Below are 24,972 nucleotides of genomic sequence, written 5' to 3'. Positions count from 1 at the left end.
AGTCAAATATACCTGTTACCAGGTCACTTGGCTGAAGGGTAGAGGTGGAGCTAAATCCTACCAGAACTCAACTCACATGCCAGGTGCCCAAGTGGTACTGCATCTTCCTACAGAATGCAAATAGGCAATCTATGGGCTAGCTCTGCTGGAAACCATGTCTTCCTCTCTACCAGAGGGTCTCAAAGTGTGGCCCCTGGATCAATAGCATCAGCATAACCTGGAACTTGGTAGAAATGCAAATTCTCGGACCTTCCCCAGAACTACTGAATCAGAGATTCTGAGGTAGTAGTCCAGCAATCTGTTTTCTCAAGCCCTCCAGATGATTCTGATACACATCAATATTTGAGAACCACTGTCCTATAGTATGACCTTTCTCAACCATTACTCATCTATACAATTCTAGGAACAGATCCATTATTTCTTATAAAATGTGAGGAAAAATTTTTAAATAAAAATTGAAAGAGCACATACAAGCAAGCTATGGTAAGTAGAATGCCAATACTCTTGATAGCCTTGGACTACATTTGTTTTCCAACTTTCTTTTTGTTTATTTTGTGGTGAATTCTTTTATTTAGATATTGTTCTCATTAAAAAGGTTTCATGTTGGTTGGACAAAATTCAGAAAGATGCAAAAACTTAATTTCTAGAAAAAAACATGATTTTAAATAAATTTCAACTGTAAGATATTGTTCATTTCCCACCAAAAATGATGTTTCAGGACTGAACCAGAAAGTGCACCAAATTGCAAGAAAACATAATTCTTACATAATTCACATGATTCCTACATAATCAAGTCCAAAGCCATATTGTTTTTCTAAGCACAACTTCCAGAAAGATAGAAACAAAGCAATAAACCAAAGCTATTCACAAGAACGTCCACTAGTATGAAGCAAATGAGGGAAACTGGAGTTTGTTTAAAATGTTCATGCTGGACAACTTGTTCTGTGTTGAGTATCATGCATTTTGTGTTAGAATGAAACTCTGGACACGGCCCCTGGGACTGTATTCCAATTTAAATTGTAAGATATAATTCGATTTTTTCATCAAAAATATAATTCTTTATTCTTCCAAAATGTGCAAAGAAAATTGTCATTTGTAAGATATGTATATGTTTTTTCACCTATTAGTTTATCTTATTTAAGTTTTTATGCATTGATACGGCCTAATGCATCTTACAGGGTTTATTTTTAATGTTCCAAAGTTTGATACTGAAAGTCACAATCATTTCATATTATGAAAAACACATTGAAATTTGCATTCCTTTATTTACCTGTATATCCAGGTGAACAGAGGCAGACATAACCATGGCCAAGTTGTTGGCAGGTTCCACTATTGTGGCAGGGGTTTAAGAAGCATTCGTGGAAAACCTGCCCTTGACAGAAAAGAAATCCATCAGAGACAAAACACTCAATTCATTTCAAAGAGATCCTGACTAGGGAGTTAGAAGGTTTGCAACATCAGACAGCTGGTGAGTTCAGGTGAGTTAACTCAAGCTAAATGGTCTGCATATATGTTAGTGATGTTCTGGTAAACCCAAACAATGTCTCTAAATGCTGGCTGCACATCAGCATCCATTGAGGTATTTAAAAAGTATACTGAGGACAGTGCCCCAATCCAGACCGGATAAATCAGGATCTCTGGGAGTGGGATCTGTGCATCATTATTTTTAAAAGTTGACCAGTGGATTCTACTATGTCTCTAGGGTTGATGGTTACAGCTCTAGAAGTCCTTACAAAATCGGTGTTCACTAAGCTTAGCTTCAAATATGATTTATGAAGCCCTTACAAATCAGTATGTTTGGATGAGGCTGTAGGAAGTTGAAATAAGACATAAAACCTTATTATCCTCCTTAAAAATACTTAGAGCCAAGGAAATTATCATGACATTAGGCAGGGTTAATTCAGAGTAATGGCTGAACAATAATTTAGTTATGCTTCTAAATTTTTTTAAACCCAGGCCGTACTCCAACAAATGATTTTTTTTTAGCTTTTAAGTAATTTTCACGAAAGTTCACTAACTCTTCCTGCAAATCAGAAAAGGCCTTTGGCTAATCCAAATGCCCTTACTCAAATGATTTTATGCTTATGGTAAGTTAATTATTAGTGAGCCAAAAGGCTCCCCATATAGATACATTCTCTATACTAAAAATTTCTTGGAAAAAAATTCAATTTTTGGCACTTGGTACTTCTGATACTAAATTTTTGGAAAGTTCTTATCAGAAGTCACAAGTAAATACAATTACTCCTGGATAATATTTATGAGTCTTTATTACTTAAAGTTTCAACTCTGATAATTTTCCTCTGTGGGGCATGTATAATGACAAATTGTTTTCCAAACATCCCACTAGGGAAAATGTTATACATAGAAAATGGACTTGCCTGACTGCCAACTTCATACTTCTTTTTGATATGTCCCGGAGAAGTTTGGGGCACTATACTTTCCTCTGCTGCTGAGAAAGTAGAACCAAAACCTGATGAAATTAATAGGAAAACATTAGGGAAACATATTGTTGTGTGGTAGATCTTGCCAATATGTAGACTCTATTTAAGTACTATGGTCAAGATTCTAGTTCTTGCTTGGCTGGCATGGCTAGTAGTTGAGCATTGACCTATGAACCAGGAGGTCACCGTTCGATTCCCGGTCAGGGCACATGCCTGAGTTGTGGGCTCGATCCCCAATATGGGTTATGAAGGAGGTAGCTGATCAATGATTCTCTTTCATCATTGATGTTTCTATCTCTCTCTCCCTCTCCCTTTCTCTCTGAAATAAAAACATATTTTAAAAAAGATTCAGGTTCTCAGAGTAGACAAAGCCACATACATTTTGTTTTAGTAATATTAAAAAAGAAAACACACAGATGGATGGGATATGTCATTAAATTCCAGACCAGTGATGGCGAACCTTTTGAGCTCTGCGTGTCAGCATTTTGAAAAACCCTAACTTAACTCTGAAGCCGTGTCACATATATAAATGTTTTGGTATTTGCAACCATAGTAAAACAAAGACTTATATTTTTGATATTTATTTTATATATTTAAATGCCATTTAACAAAGAATGAGTTCGCCATCACTGTTCTAGAACCTTAGAAAGAAATTGGAAGTTATCAAAATTCCCAAATTAAGAATCTTTGAGTCACTGTCATAAAAAGACATCAAAAGGACAATTTAACAAGTCTAGACACCAAAATCCACTGAAAATGCCAATATTCAGAACTGAAGCTATCACAGAGACAAGCAAAAATCTCTGGCAAAGGATTATGTGGAAATAAAATAGAGGAACTTACTGGAGCAATCTGTGATGGATGTGGCGCCAGCGAAGGTTGTAGTTCCATAAAAGGGACAAGCCAAGCAGAAGGACTTTCCTGCATCGGGTTGGTAGTAGTCTTGAGGACAAGGATGACAGGGCATTAACCCAGAGCGAGAGAATTCTCCTAGTGGACAAGGTACTGTAAAGGTAAAAACAAACCATTTGTGCAGTGAAGTAACGCTGCCTACTGAAAAGAAATGCAGTAACCTTTGGTTGTAAGAAAGCCACTGAATTGCTAATACATTTTCTTGTGTATATTTACTGCCCAGACCATTCTATCACCCAGATAAATGTTTTGTTTTTCCTTCCTGTCTTTAGCAATATACTAGGGAGTTATTGTATTTATGTCAATCTGCTCTGCGTTGAATGTTATTAACTCAATAAAAATTAGAATTGGCCACACAATATTATATTCCGATTTTTCTATTTTACATTATGTCATGAGCATTTCCCAAATCATTCTCCAAATTATTAAATAACAGAGTTTTGAATAAATGAAAAAGATTACATACCATTGACAGACCATCACTGATCTAACATTTCATCTACTATTGGACATTTAAGTTGATTCTATTTGGTTGCTATTATAAATAAAGCTGACGTGAAATTTTCTACTCCCATTCTGAGTCTCCTTTTAACTTTCTCCTCGAGGATGAGGGTAAGAAGTGTTGTCCTCCTGTCCCTTCTCCTAAGGGACAATGTGTACACACACCACCACCTAAAAAATCATATGTGTGTTGGGGGGGGCTTATCCTTCAGCTAAAAATCATTTAAAAAAATGAAAAAATTCAGACTGTTGTAATCACAGACCCAAGAATATTTACTAGCCTAAGAAATGATAAAAAAATGATATGCATAAAGCAAGTAATATTACTTTAACATAGTATATACTGAAATATAATTGCTATATTGGTGAAAGATATTGTAAGTTCAGTATACTAAAGAATGCAGAAAGTAATATCTTAGAAAAAAACTTTATAACGTGCCCATAAAATCAATCAAGAAAGAAAGAAAGCAAATAAAGAAAAAGGAAAGAAAAAAGGAAGGGAGGAAGACAGAATGAAAAGAGAATGTACTGAAAAATAGAAAATATATATGGGACCGTTTTATAACTCCTACAAATTTAATTTTAAAGTAAAATGGTGTTTATCCAGCACCACAGGAGAGAGTGTTGAGTTCTGTCATTTCCAAGAGAATGTGGTTAAACTTGTGCTAGGAATATTAGGAGAAATAGGCCAGTTGCCAGAAGTTTGGAGACTTTCTGGAAATTATAATTGCTTAATTGCAATAATTTGGTATTAGACAAACCTCGAGGCTTATTTGGAAAGCTAAAGGAAAAAAAAAGTTGTCAAATGCGAACCTGTTTCATTGTGAAAATCCTAGTTGCTTTTGTGGTTAGAGAAAGGGATAAAGGGAGAAAGAGAGAGAATTTTTTTTACTGCAGACTCTCCCCAAACTGGTTAGTATACTGACAAAATAAGAGTCTCTATTAGATCTGTTTCAACCATGATATAAAGCCTTATTTGACTTTTATTAAGATAAAAAAAAAAATCCAAAGCTGGTATTACACAACAGACATGGTTTATGAGTTTCAATTAGATCCTAGTTAAATTCTCTTCAGTGAAACATTAAATTGATGAGCACTATTTGCCCCATTCCTCAGGTCTAACAGACTCATCCATAGTGATCCTACTAGACTGAGATAATTTTAACAGATGGAGCATATAAAAACCCACGATATGTTTTTCCTGTAGCACTCAACTTATGAGGACTGTATCTCCCAAGATGCAATGCTGGATACTTCCTTGGCCACTACTACACTCAAAGATCCTCATAACCTAAGCAGCTGCTGTCTAGGAGTCTCTAATTAAATGCAGATGTATGTATATATGACTAGCATGAAATGAGGGTGGAAGGTGTGTGTGTGTAGGTATCACTTGATAGAAATGGGAAACCAGCAAATTGGCTTCTTAAAAATATCATCTATTTAATAAGGGAACAGCTTTTTAATTTTTAGATTGCCATAGACTGTAGGTTTTTAAATAAGGATGTAGAGAATGAGGAGAATAAACAATTTTTTAAAGTCATTTTTACAACTTTTTAAAAAGGCGTGCTTGTTTTGTTTTGATGTACCAGAGGAAGGCTAAAACCTTTTTTATTTTTAATCCAGCTCCATTGATTTTGCAAAGTAGTTGCAGTTTTTGGAATTTCTGGACATAGGCTGACCTTAACTTCATTTCTAGTTTTCACTGTCATCCTAAATTTTCATCCTTTATCTGTTTTTGTCTTCCAGTTTTTACACTGCTAGAAATCTGTACTCGATATGGATGTTAGAACTATTCGAAAATTGGAATTCCAATCTTTTTATTTATATTTAAACCAGTGGCTCTCAACATGTTCTCCCTGGACCAAATAGAATCAGTTTCACTGCAGAACCAGTTAGAAATGCAGGCTCACACCAGACCCGCTGAATTAGAAACTGCCTTAACAAGCCCTCCACGCTAATATCTGAAAATCAAAATTAGTGTTGTACTCAACTTTTCCTGTTGTTTTAGAATCACCTGGGAAACTTGAAAAGAAAAAAAAGGAAAGAAAACAAAAGAAGAGAAAAGAAAACCAGACAAATTAAATCAGAATGTCTGGGGTTAGAGATTGGACTTCAGTATTTTTAAAATATGGATGTAAATGTGCAGATATTATTTTTGTGTGTGTGTAGCCAGAGTGGATAACTGCTCATGAAATCCTTCCCATTGCAGGGAACGAATAGCCATAACTCATAGAATGTATTTTTAGAGTTTCAAGGAACACTGGACAGGACTTCATTTTATAAATGAGGAAACAGTTCCTCGCTGAGAGGTATTTCTACCATCTCAGGAAGCCACACGTTTGTCACTGTTGAGTTTAGGGTCAAGTCTCTTATTTCTTTGCATTCCTAACAGCACTAGCACAACGCTTATACTGCGGGTGTTTATAGTTCATATAGGCTGGCTGGATAAAAGGGACAGTTATTTACATTCTTTGCATACATTTGGTTTTGCATGGAACCTAGTAGGTTTGAAGAAATATCAATGTCTAAGGCTTTGATAACCTCCACAAGCAGAAATGTCCACGGCTCCTCTCTTCACAGTCGAAGTGTTTCTTGGACATGAGAGGCAGCTCCGGGCTCCAACGGCTGGCTGATAGCTGCCCAGTGGACATGATTCACAAGTCTCAAGCCCATTTGATGAGTAGGTGCCTTGTTTACAAAGAGCTACAAAGGAAAAAGTAATATGGTTAATACCAATGATATTAAGCTGTAAAAAACTAGCACTGTGTAGGGCAGGTTTTTCTGCATTTTAATCTATTGAGGACAGAATGAAGGACAGGAGCTCCAGGCATACAAAATGTATTTTAGTCTTCCTCATGCTTCTGTATACTAGTAAGTTTTAACTCATTTCCAGTTACTTCCGGTATTACCCAGCACAGTGTTTGACACGCAGAAATTGTCGGTAATTAGTTTTTGAGTGAAGTTCAAAATCTGTATTTCAGAAAGTCACTATTATGAGAACAAGTTAGCATGGGGGAACCTGTTCTTGTACAAGTTCTCAGCTTGTCCACTGCTCTCGAGTGACAGAAACAAAACCCCAAATTGGGCTAGAGCCTCATAACTAAGCTGGCACCTTTGTCGCTCTAGTTAAGAGCTGGCCCTCCCACCTCCTACCTACAGACACTATTTCATTGGAGAGCTGGAGGAATAGAAAGTAGAAAATAGTCTTAGCACCAGGCCCAGAGAGGTTAAGCAACATTCTAAAATTCATCACAGTGGTTTTGTAGTAGAGGAGTCAGGGTTAGACTCCCTGACTCCAGGTGCTGTCCTTTCCCTTTGCCCCTGACTTCCACATGACTCTCACTCTCAGGACTGCTAGTGTGTTTCGTGTACATCCAGTCACCCAGCGCTGCTCTGGAGTTTACATTTGCCAGTGTATATCCACACCTGCACTTGTAAGAACTGCAAAAAGGCCCAATTTTCAAACTCCTTCTTTTAGGTGTGTCTTACTATAACTTCAATTATGAAACAAAATGTCTCCTTAAAAATGTTCACTGATAATAACAGTAAATATTTTGAAAAGATTGAATATCTTATTTAGTAGCAAGAATATATGCATATGTATCAGTAGTTATGAATTTCCAAGTAAATTGGAGAATGGATCCCATCAAGTCAAATGCTGTTCTAACAAGGAAAGCAACCTAATGATTTGTTAAGTGTTATCAAAGTCCTTCCTGCCAATTAAAATGATATTCAATAAAAAAATCCATGGTAGCTGATGAATGTGGATTGAAATTATTGACTTAGAGTGGAGTTTAACTTAGAGCCATAGAATGTTCCAAAAGAAAAGATAAATAGACTCCTTTAAAGTATGGGAAAGATTCAGGTAATCCTATATAATACAAGCCTAATATGCTAAGTGTCCAACCATTCGACTGTTCAACCAGTCACTATGATGTGCACTGGCCACCAGGGGGCAGACGCTCTGACCAATAGGTTAGCTTGCTGCTGGGGTCTGGCCAATTGGGACTGGTCAAGATGGTCCGGACATGCCCTGGAGCCCTCCCACGGTCCCTCCCAGGTCCCGGTCATGCATTGGACAGGTCCTTTGGCCTGGCCTGTGCCTCTTGCAATCTGGAACCGCTCAGGGGATGTCGGAGAGCAGGTTTTGGCCTGATCCCCGCAGGCTAGGCTGAGGGACCCCCCCACTGGTACATGAATCCATGCACCGAGCCTCTAGTATTTTATAATTAAGAGAAAGAAAAATTAAAGCAATGGCTTGTAGTGATGCTCTTATTTCATCCTATTTGCCATTTAGATTCCATAACTGGAGATAAAATTCAGGCTTCTTCTGTTCAAAATGTGCATGCAGCCTCTACCTTTACATTCCAAGATGTTTCTTGAATGGAGATATTCAGTGTTAGTCCCAGTTGGACAGGGTTTGCACTCAAGTTGTCCTTCTTCATCTTGATACGATCCCATCAAGCAGCTTTCACAGGCATACCGATTCACAGAATAATAGGTTCCCACAGGGCATTTGACTAAAGATAAAAGCAAACAGAAAACACTGAATATAGTAGAAAACAGCATGGGTGAGTTAAGTAGACCCTTACCTCTGACTGCCAGAATTACTGCCAATGGAAGGAAAGTCTGAGGCATCCTCAGAGCCATGACCCCAAGGAAAAAGGCCAATTTTAGGACCTTCCTTCCTGGAAGATTTGATCTACTATTTGCCAGGCTTGGAGTGATTCTGAATTTCTGAGACCAAGTAGAACATTAACCTCACAGAAAGGCTCCTAGTAAAGGTAGTATTCTTATAGGGAGGACACTTGAAACTAGTACAGTGGGGCCTTGACTTACGAGTGTCCTGACTAACGAGTTTTTCAAGATACGAGCCATCTCTCGGCCTATTTTATGCTTTGAGTTGCGAGCTAAAATTTGGGTTACAAGCCAGCTTCAGATACCCCACCGCTAGTTGGCGCAGCGAACGTCACAGTGAACGCCACATCAGCCCAGCATCACGTGTCTCACTCGTTCACTTTATGATTTGACATATGAGTAATTTGAGTTACGAGCTCCATCACGGAACGAATTAAATTCGTAAATCAAGGCCCCACTGTACCTAGGTGATTCTGAGGTGTTAAAGTGTGTAAAAATATCCTGGGAACTTACTAAAAAAGCAGATTCTAAGGCCCTGCTCCCAAAGATCCAGAGGCATTAGTTCTGTGATGGAGCCCGAGGCATGATGCATTTCAACAAGTACTGCAGGTGATGCTGATGCAGGTCATCTGAAGACCTTATGGAGAAGTGTGGAACGCTGCTCATGGCAATTCCTGATTTTAATCACAAGGTGTGTGGGGGGAGCAGGTAGAGCAGACTCAGAATGACAATTTTAATGTGCTTTTGTTGGGCCAAACTGATCTCACTATGAAAAACCCAACTGAGTTCTGGGAATAGCACTAAGAACTGTTGAAGAAGGTTTTCCAAGATCCCTCAACTGCTGCGAGATTAACAGAGACTCATGTCATTTGATTCAGTTGAGTTTAAGGAGATTGGTTAGAGGAGATTCCACTATCGTTAGATGGTGACTTATTTGGAAAACAGGCTGGAATTGATCCAGATTGTGGTAGTCTAGAATAAGGGTTAAAAGTTAATGGATTGGGGGAAGGAGATTGGGGAGTGACTGCTTAATGGGTGCAGGGTTTCTTTTAGGGGTAATGAAAATGTTTGGAAATTATGAGAGAGGTGATGGCTCAGCAACATTGCCAATGTACCACTGAGCTGTGCACTTTAAAATGGTTAATTTTGTGCCATGTGCATTTGGTGTTGGCTGCCCGAGTGGGAATCTTAGCGACACCACCTATTGTTTTAATGGATTTAGAGTTACTGGGCAGGTTCTTAGCCTCCCTGGCTTCAGTTTTCTCAACTGTAAAGTGTGCTTAATCATCATGGCACCTCACAGAGCTGCTAAACAGCATTAAACATGAGAGGTTTAATCCTGTTCAGCCAGCACAGAGAAGTGGTAAAAAACTATTAGTTATTATTATTGGAGCTGCTGCTGAAAGCTTTGAGGTCTAAAGATCTATGGATAAAACTGATATTTGAGTTCATCATTAGAATAGTTTCCTTGTCCTAAACAATAGTGGTTAGTTAGACCTTTGAAACAAAATAGTAACAACCACACAATAATAGCAAAACATATGTTTCACTTCAATATTCCATTATAGTTGTAAACCGCTCTTCCCATATCATTTAACCCAATATACACCACATATTTTTGATTGCAGGGAAAGTCTTACCACACATGCGCCCTCTGAGCACTGAGCCTGGTCTGCAGAAGAGGAAAGCCTTTTCCGTTTCTAAGGAATTGCTATCGGCTACGAGTATTTCAGATGCCAGCTGGAAGGAATACATGGGCTCCTTATCAAGGGTCATTTTCAAGTGATTTGTGATAGTTTCCAATGTGTTAATGAGTCGTCGCTGATTTTGCAATTCAATAGTGTCATTTCTTTCATCAGGTAAAGGCACACTAGCTGAGATAAAAACAACACAGAATAAAACATACACACACATGGTGTTTCAGGAAGCCATTTGTAGTTAGTTTTTAATGGCATATTAAAAATCTTCCAGGAAAAGAAACTCAAACTCTACCACTACCTATAAAGCAACTGGTACATGGATAATATTAAGAACAATACAATTTGTTTTAATCCTTCATTCCCATTCTGGGTCCGAATCACCTTTGTGCAGAGTTCTTCATTACAGCATATTAAATTCCTACAAGCTCTTGCTTTTTAAAAGCATGCCTTTGTTCATCATGCCAAGATGAGAACAAAGCAGGGTGTTTGTTGCTGTCAGAATCATAACATACATCTGTGACATTAATTTGCAAAAAAATCACAAGACTTAGGTGACCATGCTCTCCCTAATTTTCAGTTCCAGGATCATTTCCTGATAATAACAAACGGAAGCTTTGAAAAATAGGTCTGCCACTTGCCCTGGCCAGTGTGGCTCAGTTGGTTGGAGCGTTGTCTTGTACATCGAAAGGTCACAGGTTGGATTCCTGATCAGGGCACATACCCAGGTTTTGGGTTATTGATTCAATCCCTGGTCGGCAACCAATTGATGTTTCTCTCTCTCTCTCTCTCTCTCTCTCTCTCTCTATCTCTATCTCTATCTCTCTCTCTCTCTCATCTTCCCTCCTCACTCTCTAAAATCAATAAAAACATATCCTAGGGCAAAGATTAAAAAAAGATTAGGTCTGCAACCAAGAATTTCACATAATATTATTTTTTCAAATGGACAGTTTGTCCTTACCTGTGATGTTAAAAGTTAACTTAACTTTGTGGTCAGTTAATGGGGCACTTCTTTTAGTCCGTGAAGATCTAGCTTTGCCAGCACCTGCGGGTGTTTCTTGCACAGAGTCCAAGAAGTCGTCATAAGAGTAATCTAGCCGATTAGCTGCACCCCAACCACCTGGTCCTGGGTATTTGGGGCAGAAAAACAAATGATTTCTATAGTTGCATCTTTATCAGTATTTTAGTTCAAAGGTTAAGTCACAAGTCCAATGACCTCTGCTTAAATTACCCACATGCGGTAATCTGTGAGTATGCTTTTGTACTTACACATTTGCCAACTTGGGTATTAGGATTCTTATTTGACTCTGTTAATCTGACAGGTCAGAAGTGGCATCTCATTTTAGTTTTAATTTGAATTACATGATTATTTTGAGGTTAAACCATTTTAATATATTTATGGGCCCTTTGTCTTTCATATATTATGATTTGTGAAGGTGTTGTTATAAATACTACACTGACCTTGTGACTATTGTAAAGACATTCAAGGAGGAAAGCTTGTCTCTTAGGATCACTTGTACCTCTGTCTATGTTCGAATCTAGAAAACTACCAGTTGGATCCCTCTTGGATGACAAATATCTCCCATCTTAAAGCTGACTCCCTCTGTGTATATCCTTGTACCTCACAACCTACCTCAACAATCTGGGAGGGGAAACCTGGTCATGTGTGACAGAATAGGCATTGTACGTCTACATGTGCCACTGCCAACTCCACTACCAATGCCTCTTTATACTTTTCTATATAAAATTTAATGCCCAATATGTTCACTGAGAGCTGTACATATAGTTAAAAATGAAAAACAACCCAAAGTCTGCCAACCGGAAATTATTTACATAAATTATAACAAATTGATTGATAAAATTATATGTAGACATTTAAATTATATTGAAGCATAATATTTAATGACATAAAAATGTCCTCAATATAATGTCAACTAAAAAATTTGTGTTTCTAACATAGAATGGGGATATATACACATACACATATGGTTATCAATATTAATATATGAATAGAATTATTTCTGGGATTGTGGATTATCTTGACTTCATTCTTTGTTTCTTAGCATTTTCATTTTTTTGCAATAAACATATATGCACAAATAATATTTTTTAAATGTAAAAAGTGTAACCAATAGTCAACACCACTCTTAATGCTAAATTACTAATAACATTACAAATATGATTAGCATCTGAAATAAAAAGGAGTCTACTGAATGTGAATTAATACCGTCTCAAATAACTTTCTAAGCACTTCACTTGAACTTACTCATTTAATCTTTACAATGGCCCTGAGTTCAGTACTCCTATATCCCCATTTTAGAGGTGAGGAGACTGAGGCACAGAATAGTTTGATAAATTGCTCAAGACCACACAGCTAGTAGGTGGTAGAGCCAGGTTCTGGATCCAAGTAGTAGACCATAAAGTCCATGTACTTAAATTGCCCATGACACTATTTTGTCATCACTTGGTGAAAACATTACTCTGAAAGTTCTGGACAGTTTTATAAAAATGAAATAAAAAAAGAAGAAAAAGTATTAGAGAGGACAATGATTTCGCTAATCAAGAGACACAACAAAAAATCACAAGTTATACTTTGGAATTACATTGATAAAAGTTATTTGTCAATTATATCTCAATACAAAAAATGAGAGAAACAAATTGTTCAGAGCCCACATGAAGAAAACATCAAAAATCCTCTTGATGGTATATCAGACTTGAATGGATTGAATCTTAACATATTCTGGGTGAGGAATCTGAACATTTCACAAGTGTAACTATTTAAAATTAAATTTGCAATTTAAATTGAATGCCATATGAAAAATGCTGTTAGAACTCTGTAACTATTATCCTCTTCTAAGGCACCATTATCAATATTTGAATGTGACTTTGTTTTCTTAGTTTTTATCATCTTGAAGAGTTTTGGCTTAGAGTTTGGAATAATTTATTTGATACCTAAAATTTAATCTATCCCTAAAGATCACGAAGCACAGTAGCACATATCCAAGCATTTAAGATTACCTTGCATAAATTAATAAAAGTCCATTTTTCTAGTTTGCCCTACTCTTCTGAAATTATTTTCTTATTTTACAAATCAGTCTTGCAAACTACCAACACTAAATCATTTAATTACCAATCGCAAAGCCATTTTCGTAGTCATAATTATATTCCAGGCAGTATTTTTTGGTCAGGTCCTCCAGTCTGCAGTCAATGTCATCAGCGTCACTGCAGAATGATGGCACCTGCAAATAAAAAATGAAGAGGACAAAAAGCAAGTCACGTCTCCGCGTGCTTTGGCCTTCGCGTCTCTGTCAGTAGGAGGGAGGGGGCTTGGAGTGCCACCTGTTCTCCAAAGATTCCTGACCCTCCTGTAACTCCCTGTGAACCACCAGGGTTATTCTCCTGCCTCTTCTGTTTACATCACTTTTTAAAAATTCAAAACTTTTAAACACAGATTTACTTTTAATTCACTGCGGAAGTGCAAATCCTATGAATAATTCTAAATATTAAGAACAAGTTTGGCTCACAAAGCAGAGGCAACTCATTAGGACAAGACAATTCTGTTGCCGGAGACCCAGACAGGCTCTGAAAAGCTCAACAGCGTCCTTTGAAATATTGCAAACGATGGAGGAGGACTTCTGACATACCATTTTCCCCAGGGTCGTCTCAAATGCTTCTGAAAACTTTTTCAACAGGTCTGTGTCATCACAACGAGTTGCTTTGTACAGCATCTCAAAGGACTTGAACCCATGATTTGCAAAACGTTTTACTGGAAAATGTTGGGGAAAACAGCTTCAGTTGGTTAGTGTTTTCAAAACAGAGATTTAACTTTCCCTGGAGTAACTGTAACTTAGCATTGTAACTTTAACGTAATTTGTGGATTTTTATAAAAACAAGAGACGAGCATTAAGGAAATCACTGAAAACCAAGTACAAGCCAAATAAGCACTGTACCTAGTTACTAGGTGATAAATTTGCTTTGATAAATTATTCTTTACCTTCTACCATTTAAGGAAAAACAATAAATAAAAATTGTTTTCATTATATTCCTGGGAAAAATCATGGCTGGACCAAAGATATTCTATTCCATATTTATTTAAATTTACAACATATATGTTTACATTTTCAACCACTAGACATTTAAAATTTTTTTGAATATTATGCAAAATTACCTTTGTTGACAGTGTGATTTCACAGAGACAAATTTGTCTTTGGAGAAATTAGACTCAGCAAGATGTCTCAAAATATTCTGAGATAAGGCCTCCTAATAGCATCACCATTAAAATCCTACCTTCTGATAGTCTGTGGTAGAGGCAAGTGATACTGCTTTCACTTACTTCTCAAATTTGGGAAAAAAACAGCTCAATTAAGTAGCTTTTACTCTTTTTCCAGGACATTTAAACTCCATCTATGTACTGGATCAAATATTCACTCCAGATAATGTTATTTACACCAAAGATATTTGGTTGGCTGTTTTTATAGCAATACATACTTAAGATTATCTAAATCTATATCAGAGCTAAGGAATGTACAACTGATCTCCCTCACTCCATCACAGATCCTGGCTCTTTAAATGTTAGGTCTTCCACAGTCTATAAGATTATACTTCATGTTCAATTTCACAAGTCAAGAACAACATGCTGACAAATCTCTGCAGATATTTCTGGTAAATAACAAGGAGAGGGCCCATATGGTTTTGTCTTAAACTGAATCTTGTCCTGTAGCAGGATTCTGGTGGGGTATTATTTTAAATGGATGGATGAAAGAACATTTATCCACAAACATGTCAAATTCATGGCACCATTTTCTACTCACAAAACCTAATCCCTAAGACAATATCCCTCTTTAAATGCATACAAATCTACAAAATCAGCAGGCAGACACATACACTAAAGGAATCCAGAAAAATAATTAACACTTACTAGCACAGTCTGGCCATTCAGTGGAATACGGTGGTTTCCAGATACCATCTTCATAAGCACAATAATACTTCTCCATAGACCCCTCTGTGAAATCATAGCCCTCCAGGCAACTTAATGTGCAGTTAACTCCAGCACTATCTTGAGTACATATGAAATTCCCATTTATAGGGGTAAATGGAATTTCACAGGGAGAACCTGTATAAAAAATATATTATTCATATACAGTGATAAAAGAAAAATAAATCAAATTCCAGGAGTCTGAGTTGATTTATTATTATTTTTTAAATATATTTTATTGATTTTTTACAGAGAAGAAGGGAGAGGGATAGAGAGTTAGAAACATTGATGAGAGAGAAACACCGATCAGCTGCCTCCTGCACACTCCCTACTGGTATGTGCCCGCAACCAAGGTACATGCCCTTGACCGGATTCGAACCTGGGACCCTTGAGTCCGCAGGCTGACACTCTGTCCACTGAGCCAAACCAGTTAGGGCCTGAGTTGAATTATTAGAAAGATTCCTCCTGTCCACCATATTTCTAGAATGACTTTCATCACAAAGCCTTAGTGTGGGATTGTAGCAATGCTTGCTTTTTCTTTTCTTTTTAATATATTTTTATTGATTTCAGAGAGGAAGGGAGAGGGAGAGAGAGATAGAAACATCAAAAATGAGAGAGAATCATTGATCGACTGCCTCTTGCATGCCCCTCACTGGGGATCAAACTGGCAATCTAGCATGTGCCCTGACCGAAATCGAATGCCTTAATTTAATAGCATTCTGGTTCATAGATTGGAGCTCAAACACTCATCCACACCGGCTTAGCACAATGCTTGCCTTTTAATCCCTAGGTGGCTACAACTGAAAAGCTGTATCTACACGTAATTAAAGGTTGTGCATATTTTACGAAAAGTATTTCTGATTTGGGATTGTTATTTTTGGCATTCTTCAGTAAAAATGAAAACGACATTATGTAGCAAATACATTTTCAGAATCTGTCTCCTCAAGCATTCAAAATAAGATCATGACAATACTTTGTACCATTAGAGAAAATGTTAATAAAATGTTAAAGATCACCCTGTAAGAAAATATTTTTATTTATCATGAAGTACTAATAATTAGAAACCTAAATAAAATCTGTCAGTATTCTAACTTTAAAAATCTGCTGCTCATAGCCCAGCCGGTGTGAGCATCAACCCATGAACCAAGAGGTCCCTGGTTCAATTCCCAGTCAGGGTACATGCCCGGGTTGCAGTCTTGATCGCCGGGGTGTGTGTGTGTGTGTGTGAGGGGGGGGGGGGTGGGGAGGGGGGAGAAGTGAGCAGGATGCAGCCAATCAATGTCTCTCTCTGATCGATGTTTCTACCTCTCTATCCTTCTCCCTTCCACTCTCTCTAAAAATCAATGAAAACATATTTTTAAAAAATCTATTGCTCATAGTCTATTTTGTTTCATAACAGCAATTATACATATTAAATGTCACCTAGATTTCTGGAGACTTAGGAACAGCATACCTTTCAGGACAATGTGAATGTCACATGTTCTTTTATTGCCTGAGGGGTCAGTGGCTGTATACCGCACCACAGTCTCCCCTTGAGGGAGGAGGTCTCCTGGGGTATGACTTCTGGTGATGACCAACACGGCCCCTGGAAAGGAAAGAAAGAACCCGATTTGGGGGTTACTGGTCTGCACTCACTTCCCTAGCCACCTTATTTTACTTTTCAGTTTCTGATTTTTAGAGAGAGTGGAAGGGAGAGGGGTAGAGAAATTGAACCAGCTGGGCATTCAATTTATGTTGATTTGACCACTAGTAGAAAATAAAAGATGTAATATCCATATTATAACATAGAAACAGCAGACTCAAAAACCTCATTAAATTAAGGCATTCTTGCTTAATAAATGATTTTCCTTGAATAGGTCAGTCTATCTGAATATGGGAAATTCTAATTTGCATTTTTAATATTGTTTACTAGATTTTACTGAAATCTTAAAAGGGAAATTTAATTCTACTTGCCCATTTTTTCCGCTTTCATATGATCTTCTATAATTTTTTTGTCAAATGTTTAAGAAATGAGTATAAATGCATAGAATCCCACTCAAGATACCAATACAACACGTAGTTTGTGCCTTCAGGACAAAGCAAGCTTAGAGACTGAGCAAATTTATCAGATTCCCCTCCAAGTACAACACCTAGCACAGGTTAATAAATGTCCACCGTATATTGAAGGAAGGGGAAACCCCATGGGTAGGTTAGATTAATAATGTTAAATTATATATACAGGGGAGGGCAAAAGTAGATTTACAGTTGCATGGTGACCTTCTTTAGAGCTAATAAAGCTGTTGTAATAATTATAACCTGCATGTATGTTTCCACACAGACAACTGCAAACCTACTTTTGCCAACATTTGTAATTGTCCTAGCATTAAAACATATTACCTTATATAATTATTCAGTCCACTTAGATATAATTTACTTTTCATTTTTCTTTTGTGTTTTCTGAAAGCTTTTATAAATAACATATCAGTGTTACCGTACTGAGAGCAAAATGCCTATATTCTCACCCGAGTTGTCTGAGAACTGAGGCTCATCCCAGGTTGCAGGATGCTGCTTCTCGGAGACCTGGATGGGAGGTGGGGATCTGCACCTGTCTATGCTAGGTGGTTCCACATCTAAAAAACATGAAATTAGAGAAAGAAGTCACAGTTGGCATTAAAAAATAATGAGGGGGGTTACTAGAAAGAACTGATGTCTGCTTGTGTTGGCAAAGAACCTTGTTAAAGACAAGGTTGACAGTGAGGCCCCCTTCCTCATGAGACATGTTTTATCCCTGGTCTCAACATTAAAAGAAAAACTAATTCTTGCATATTGCCCTCTGCCTGTTGAAGGAGAAATTCCAGGTTACTAAAATCACCGTGAGCACAGTGGTATGAAAGGTAATACAGATGTGGTGGGCATTTAATTTGTGTGTTCCACCAGCAATAGTTAAGCTGATATACCTGACAGTGATAAGAACCTTCCCAGATAAGCAGGAGAGAAATGACCAATCTTAGTCACTGTCCTAGGAGCACTCCCAGGATCCTCCTCTTATCAGAAGGGGCAAGACAGGCTAAATGTAAGGAACAATGGGTAGAAAGATTTGAGTCATGTTTCAGGATATGCAAGGTGTGAGGATTTGTTATTGCTGAAATGAAAGAAAATTAGGTCCAAAGCTGGGACACTGGAGTCTAAGAGTTCTAAGGTTGATAAAATTCTAGGTAAGGACAAATAACAGGGTGTGGTGTGGACATGGAAATCAGGTGCTACAGTGGAGAGGGGTGAAAGCCATAGTAGAAGTTCAAGAACTATGAATAGGTGTTGCTGAACACTGTAATCCACACTGAAGGAGTAGTTTAAGGTGGCCTGGGTGAGCCAGGTTTCAAAGCTGTGATTGGATGTGGTAGAATTTTTAGGTAAAGAACAACAAAGAAGGTGCATAGAAGGTAATTTTAATTATTTTACACATTCAAAATGTTCTTATATCCATAATCACATGTCTTTGAGAGAGACTGTTACAGGCATCAAGTCTAGGGTATTTTTATCTATAATATATGAAAACACATACTCTAAAATTAAATGAGCTGCACCTGTGAGAACATAGATATCTGTTTTAAGTTAAGTCTTATGAATAAATGTTCAATTTTTCTCTTTTCTTCATGCTTGTCATTTCATCAGTGCTGTACCTTTGGGTTACTACCCTCCTGGGCTGTAAACTTTGTTAATCAGAGATGGAGTCTCTTTTGCACCTGGTTAGGTCTCCACAGAACTTGGCCCATAATAGGTGTCAGAAAACGTTGTTGAATGAAGGAAAGAGTAAAGGAATGCTCATAGGAGGTCAGTGCACTTTGAGGTTATTGAATCAAGTCAATTCATAGTTCAATTGAAAAATCTGGCAGCATTTATTATTTTCCCAAAGAAACTGCACACTGATATTTATAAGGTTTTCTAAAATAGCCACACATTTTAAAGTTGAATCAGAGGTACAAGATGCTCGCAGTCAGACTAGTAAAATACTGTCATAAGAAGGGGAGGCACAGCAGACGCACTGTATCAAAAGAGAGAGACAACTTCCCAAGCGAGTGAGGCAACTGTGGAACATTAAGCAAAAGTAATCCTGCTTCCTCTCTTTTATCAGTAAGACACCAAAGCCCTGTCAACTGAGGTAAACAAGGAAAGGCAGGCTTTGCAATATTTTCTCTCTGACTCTGTCTCTCTGTTTTTCTCCCCTAGCCTTCCCCTCCTTCTCAACCCCTTTCTTTCTCCTGCTCCCTCTACCTTACCATTTTCTCTCTCTCTAATTTGAAAATTCAGCTAGTATCTAGCTAGATACTTGAGTACACATTTTACCTTTCAACATGCTCACTCTTTGTTGTGAAAAATTAAAACTTCACAAACTCTTGAACCACAAATCCAATGTATTTTCCATGTTTCTGCTAAAGTTCATGTTGAAAACATTGAAAAAGCAATTAAAAAAACACTACTATAAAATGAATTAGACTGAGTTTTACTTGAGTCTTTTTATCTGCTTTTGCCAAAAACTTACAATTCCGAGGGTAAAAAGCCAGTTTGATATACATTAGTTATTTTTCAAGAACTTATGTAGAATTCTTAAAATAAAATGAGTTTAATGTATTGAGATTTAAAATAAACACATTAAAATATATCAGACAAATGTCACAAAATGTCAATATTTATATAATGCTTAATGTATGAGGCACTAGTTCAAGGGACTTACATAACTTAATTAAAAACTTCACTATGTCCCTATGAGGTAATATATTTATTAATTCTATCGTTTGGATAAGGAAATTGAGGCACAGAGATGTGACTGGTCACATTGCCTTTAAGTGGCAAAGCTGGATAGGGAGTCAAGCAGTTTGGGTTCAGAGTCTGTGGTCTTGACCATTGTAGATGGCTATATATCCTACTTCTTCATGTAGTAAGTCTTGGTATTTGGTAGCTATTGAATATCTACCAAATTGACTGAAAGCACAGTGACCAACTGGGTAATGAAACAGTAAACCAGGCCAAAAAATAAAAATAAAAATAAGAAAGGACTGATCTATAGTAGTGGTTGGGAAAATGTAAGAGACTGGGAGAGATTTCAGATATTAAGTAGATGAAACCAGTAGATGAAAACTTATTGGGTGCAGGTGATGGAGGAAGAAGAGTCGAAGATGACTTGCACATGTCTGCTTGGTGGCCAGGTTGTTGGTTGTACCATTTTCTGAGTTGAGAAATATATTATGTTTGGGTGAATTTGAATAGCCTGTGGGACATCCACATGAGACATCCACAGTAGGCAGTTTTATATAGTGATTTCAATTTCAGAAAAGAGATCTGATCTGGAGATGGAAATCTGGGAGTTGTCAGTTAACAAAGTCACCAGGAAAACGATAAAGACAAGAGAACCAAGGCTGGAATCCTGGGGATATTAAACATTTGAGAGTTGTTCTGAGGAAGAGAAGCCTAGGAAAGCAATGAAGAAGGATAAATGAGAAAAACTGGGGAAAAACAGGAAATACTGGTGTCAGAGAAGCTGGGAAGGAGACAGTTTTGATAAGGAGAGTATGGTTCATAATGTAAAATCTAATGAAACATTATATAAAATAAGGACTAAGAAGTACATGGTAGGAATGACTTTAGAGATCATTGGTGACCTTGATGACAGTAGTTTATATGAGTGAAGGAGACTGAAGCCAGACTTGAGTGACTTTGAGAATAAATGGCAGTTAACTCAAAAAAGATGACAACCATTGGGAACTTTTGAAAAGGCTTGGATGGGAGGAAATCAAAGGGAAACAGTGATAGTTAAAGAGTATGTATGTTTCAAAAGGGTGGCTTGAGCAGGTTTTAATGCCAGTGGGAAGAATGGACAGAAAGGGAGTTGTTGAAGACAAAGAAGCAGAGTCCTAGAGGAACTGGATTATTTTCACAAACTGACCCAAGTAATTTGAAGACTTACCAATGACCTTGATATGGAAAGTGCAGCTGGCTTGGTTGCTGGATAGGTCAATTGCCGTGTACGTGATAGCAACCTCTCCAATTGGGAAGAGGTAAGGTGGGGTAAAAGCTGGATGGACATGGATTGACAGCTTGTGGAGATAATATTTTGAAATTTAAAGTTAGTATCAATTTATTTATATCATTTATTCTTTGTTATTTATATACTATTTGTAAAGTTTAAGATGACACAATATTTCACATATAGTGAAAAGGAAGAAAACAGGCACAGTCTTTTGGTATATTTCTTTCCAGACTATTCTATTTGCATAGTGTGTAGCATTGGCATAATATGAAATGTTGTTTCTTGTTTTTAAACATACCTTAAGACACCTTTTATGCTGTTGCCTAGTCTTTAGAACTTAATATGACTTAATTGTAGCCATAATGTTCTATAGAATAAATATATGACAATTTAAGAAAAATCTATTGAAAGACACTTAAATTGCTCCTGAATTTTACTACTGTAAACAGCACTGGGATGAACAGTTTTGCATAAAGAATTTAAAAATATTTTTATTATGTCCTTATAATAAATTTCCATGGATGGAATTACTAACCTCCAAGTTATTAACATTTAATGTAGCTACTACAAAATATATTTCCCAAAGCATAGTACTAATTTGCATTCTCACGGCCAATATTTGATAGTATCAATGTGTATATGTATACAGAGAGCATGCTATCATTAGGGTATTAGTAAATGTTCAATATCACACATATTTATAGTGTATTTAGAGTCTATTTGAAAAGGATGCATATGTTTGCATAAACCTTACCTTTTCCCCAGAGTTGTCTTTAGCTGTTGGGATTTGCCAGGTGATATTAGCAGAGTCTTGCTGTTCCTGCGTCTTAGCCTCTATATCCGGAGGACAATTGATTTGAGGAGCCTCCACATCTGACTCAGAAAATACACAAATCAATTAATATGCTAAGTAAGTCTACGTCATTTAAGAATTAGGTAGGAATATATTAATACTTTGTGTCTTGTCATTTCCTATCGATTCCTGATTGCACAACTGCTTTCAGGATAACTGATCTCAGCATAGCTCCCTAGGACCTTCAAGAACTAGTATCTGCTGACCTCAACCTCACCTTTATAGATTCCCTACTGGAACTCACTCTCCACAACGAATACTTTCAGTCCCATGAAAGCCCCATGGTCTTTCTGGAACCTTTGCCTCTGATCTTTTATTTACCTGAATCAATACCCCCTTCTCCCTTTACCCAGGTAACTACTACTTGTCCTTTAATTCTCAGCTTGGACACAAGCTCCTCAGAAAGTTCTCTCTGACTCCCCTGGTCCATTTTAGGTGCTCACTCAAGTTTCCACAACTCTCCGTCCATCCTAACCACAAAACTCATCATGCCAGTTTGAAGTGCAATTGTCTCCCCCCCCCCCCACCACCCAAATTTAAGGTGTTTGAATGCCAGGGTATCTCTTGTCCCATTGTGCTATATATACCCGGCATAGAATAGGACCTTGATAAATATTTTTTTGAATGAAATAAAGAAATAAACAGAAAAATAAATGTTGACTGGCAGGAAGGAACTACACTTTAAAACAAGGGCTGTCAAGTAGGATGAATTAGTAGTGCGAAAAGGTACGGTCAAAACAAACAACAAATTACAGTCAATGAAATTTTTTTGCAGTGTGAAACTTCGTAGTATAAACACTGAATTAGAAGTGGTGACATTACACATATCCACATTAGTTACCGTAGAACTAAGTTCTTATCCTATCTAATAAAAGATAAACATGGTAATTGGCATACGTCTGCTACCCTTCCCATTGGCTAATCAGGGAGATATGCAAATAAACTGCCAGGCAAGATGGCGGCCAGCAGCAGGGCAGCTTGAAGCGAACATGAGGCTTGCTTGCTTCAGTGACGGAGGAAACCAACATTCCCCACCTGCCTTGCTGGCCTCTGAGCCTGCAGTTTGAAACATTGTTACAAATATAGAAGCTAAACAAAACCCCAGAAACCAGCTTTCAGCAGGCCGGGATCTCAGAGCTGGAGTTGATACAGTGTTTCAATTATAGAAGCCAAACAAACCAGATACCTGCTTTCAGCAGCAGAGGCCTCAGAGCTGGAGCCAGAGCTAAAGCTGGCCAAGAATAAAAAAGAAAAAAGAAAAAAAGGAGCAGTTGGGAGCTTCAGTCACCCGCCAGCCTGAAAACAGCCCTCAGCCCCTCACCCAGACTGGCCAGGCACCCCAGTGGGGACCCCCACCCTGAAGGGTGTGTGACCAGCTGCAAACAGCCATCATCCCCTCACCCAGGCTGGCCAGGCACCCCAGTGGGGACTCCCACCCTGATCCAGGACACCCTTCAGGGCAAACCAGCCGGCCCCCACCCGTGCACCAGGCCTCTATCCTATATAGTAAAAGGGTAATATGCCTCCCAGCACTGGGATCAGCGGAGCCGCGAGGCCTCCCGGCACCGGGATCAGCGTGACAGGGGGCAGCGCCCAAACCCCTGATCGCCCTGTGGCTCTGTGTGTGACAGGGGGCAGGGCCACAACCTCCCTATCTGCCCTGCTCTGTGCCTGATAGGGGGTAGTTCTCCAACCCCCTGATGGTCCTGCGGCTCTGTGTGTGACAGGGTGCGGCACCCCAACCCCCTGATCGGCCCTGCTCTGTGTGTGACAGCGTGTGGCGCCCCAACCCTCCCACCCCATGGGCCCTACTCTGTGTGTGATGGGGTAGAGCCATAACCTCCCCATTGGCCCTGCCCTGAGTGTGACAGTGGCGGCGCCCCAACCCCCTAATCGGCCCTGCTCTGTGGGTGATAGAGGGTGGTGCCCCAACCCCCTGATCTGCCCTGCTCTGTGTGTGACAGGGGGCGGTGCCCCAACTCCCCTATCGGCCCTACTCTGTGAGTGACAGGGGGGAGCTCCTCAACCCCCTGATGGGCCCTGCTCTGTGCGTGACAGGGGGGAGCTCCCCAACTCCCTGATTGACCCTGCTCTGTGCGTGACAGGGTACAGAGCCCCAACCCCCCTGATGGGCCCTGCTCTGTGCGTGACAGGGGGCAGCGCCCCAACCCCCTGATTGGCCCTGCTCCTTGCATGACAGGGAGCAGTGCCCAACCCCCCCGATTGGCCCTGCTCTGTGCATGACAGGGGGCAGTGCCCAACCCCCCCGATTGGCCCTGCTCTGTGCATGACAGGGGGCAGTGCCCCAACCCCCTGATTGGCTCTGCTCTGTGCATGACAGGGGGTGGTGCCGCAACCTGCCCATCGATCCTGCCTTGAGTGTGACAGGGGGCGGTGCCCCAACCCCCAATTGGCCCTACCCTGAGCGTGACTGAGGGTGGCATCGCAACCTCCCGATCCGCCTTGCTCTGTGCATGACAGGGTGCGGCGCCTCAACTCCCCAATCGGCCCTGCTCTGAGCCCGACCAGGGCTGCACCTAGGGATTGGGCCTGCCCTCTGCCACCCGGGAGCAGGCTTAAGCCAGCAGGTCGTTATCTCCCGAGGGGTCCCAGACTGTGAGAGGGCACAGGCCGGGCTGAGGAACCCACCCTCCCCCCCCGAGTGCACAAATTTTTGTGCACCAGGCCTCTAGTTATATATATAATAAATCCCCTCATTTGAAGTTACATTAAATTAGGTCTTCTGTAACTTGCAGTGGAATACTAGTACATATATCCAAATTGATTTAATTCATCTTCTTGTTTCTTTGCAATTTTATTCAATTTATATTTTCTCTGATAATTGTTTGACAATTTCCCCTCACAAATATATATTAGCATATTGCCTCTGAAAATTTGAAAAAGTATTTGACTTTTCGTTCTTACCTAAATAACAGTTTGACTGGATTTGG

General features: G+C 38.9%; 1 protein-coding gene across 2 annotated transcripts in view; it reads right to left on the bottom strand.

Moving 5' to 3' along the window:
- The window catches only part of SVEP1 (sushi, von Willebrand factor type A, EGF and pentraxin domain containing 1), a 148,638-nt gene that overhangs the window by 64,483 nt on the left and 59,183 nt on the right, over positions 1–24,972 (bottom strand). For both annotated transcript variants that reach the window (XR_004971183.1, XM_036330047.1), the window contains exons 8-21: positions 21,923–22,041; positions 21,106–21,235; positions 17,666–17,773; positions 16,618–16,749; positions 15,108–15,302; positions 13,834–13,955; positions 13,320–13,428; positions 11,151–11,315; positions 10,133–10,366; positions 8,213–8,374; positions 6,396–6,557; positions 3,285–3,446; positions 2,379–2,470; positions 1,271–1,367 (exon numbers count right to left, since the gene is read on the bottom strand). Coding sequence is in view for 1 of the 2 variants with exons in the window: in XM_036330047.1 (XP_036185940.1) it covers positions 1,271–1,367; positions 2,379–2,470; positions 3,285–3,446; positions 6,396–6,557; positions 8,213–8,374; positions 10,133–10,366; positions 11,151–11,315; positions 13,320–13,428; positions 13,834–13,955; positions 15,108–15,302; positions 16,618–16,749; positions 17,666–17,773; positions 21,106–21,235; positions 21,923–22,041 (1,989 nt within the window). In the remaining variant the exon portion in view is untranslated. The remainder of the gene's footprint in view (positions 1–1,270; positions 1,368–2,378; positions 2,471–3,284; positions 3,447–6,395; positions 6,558–8,212; positions 8,375–10,132; positions 10,367–11,150; positions 11,316–13,319; positions 13,429–13,833; positions 13,956–15,107; positions 15,303–16,617; positions 16,750–17,665; positions 17,774–21,105; positions 21,236–21,922; positions 22,042–24,972) is intronic.

The sequence above is a fragment of the Myotis myotis genome, unplaced genomic scaffold (genome assembly GCF_014108235.1).
Source record: "Myotis myotis isolate mMyoMyo1 unplaced genomic scaffold, mMyoMyo1.p scaffold_m19_p_12, whole genome shotgun sequence".
In the NCBI taxonomy this organism is placed as follows: Eukaryota; Metazoa; Chordata; class Mammalia; order Chiroptera; family Vespertilionidae; genus Myotis; species Myotis myotis.
Note: the sequence above shows the minus strand (reverse complement) of the source record. Positions and strands in the feature narration are given on the sequence as shown.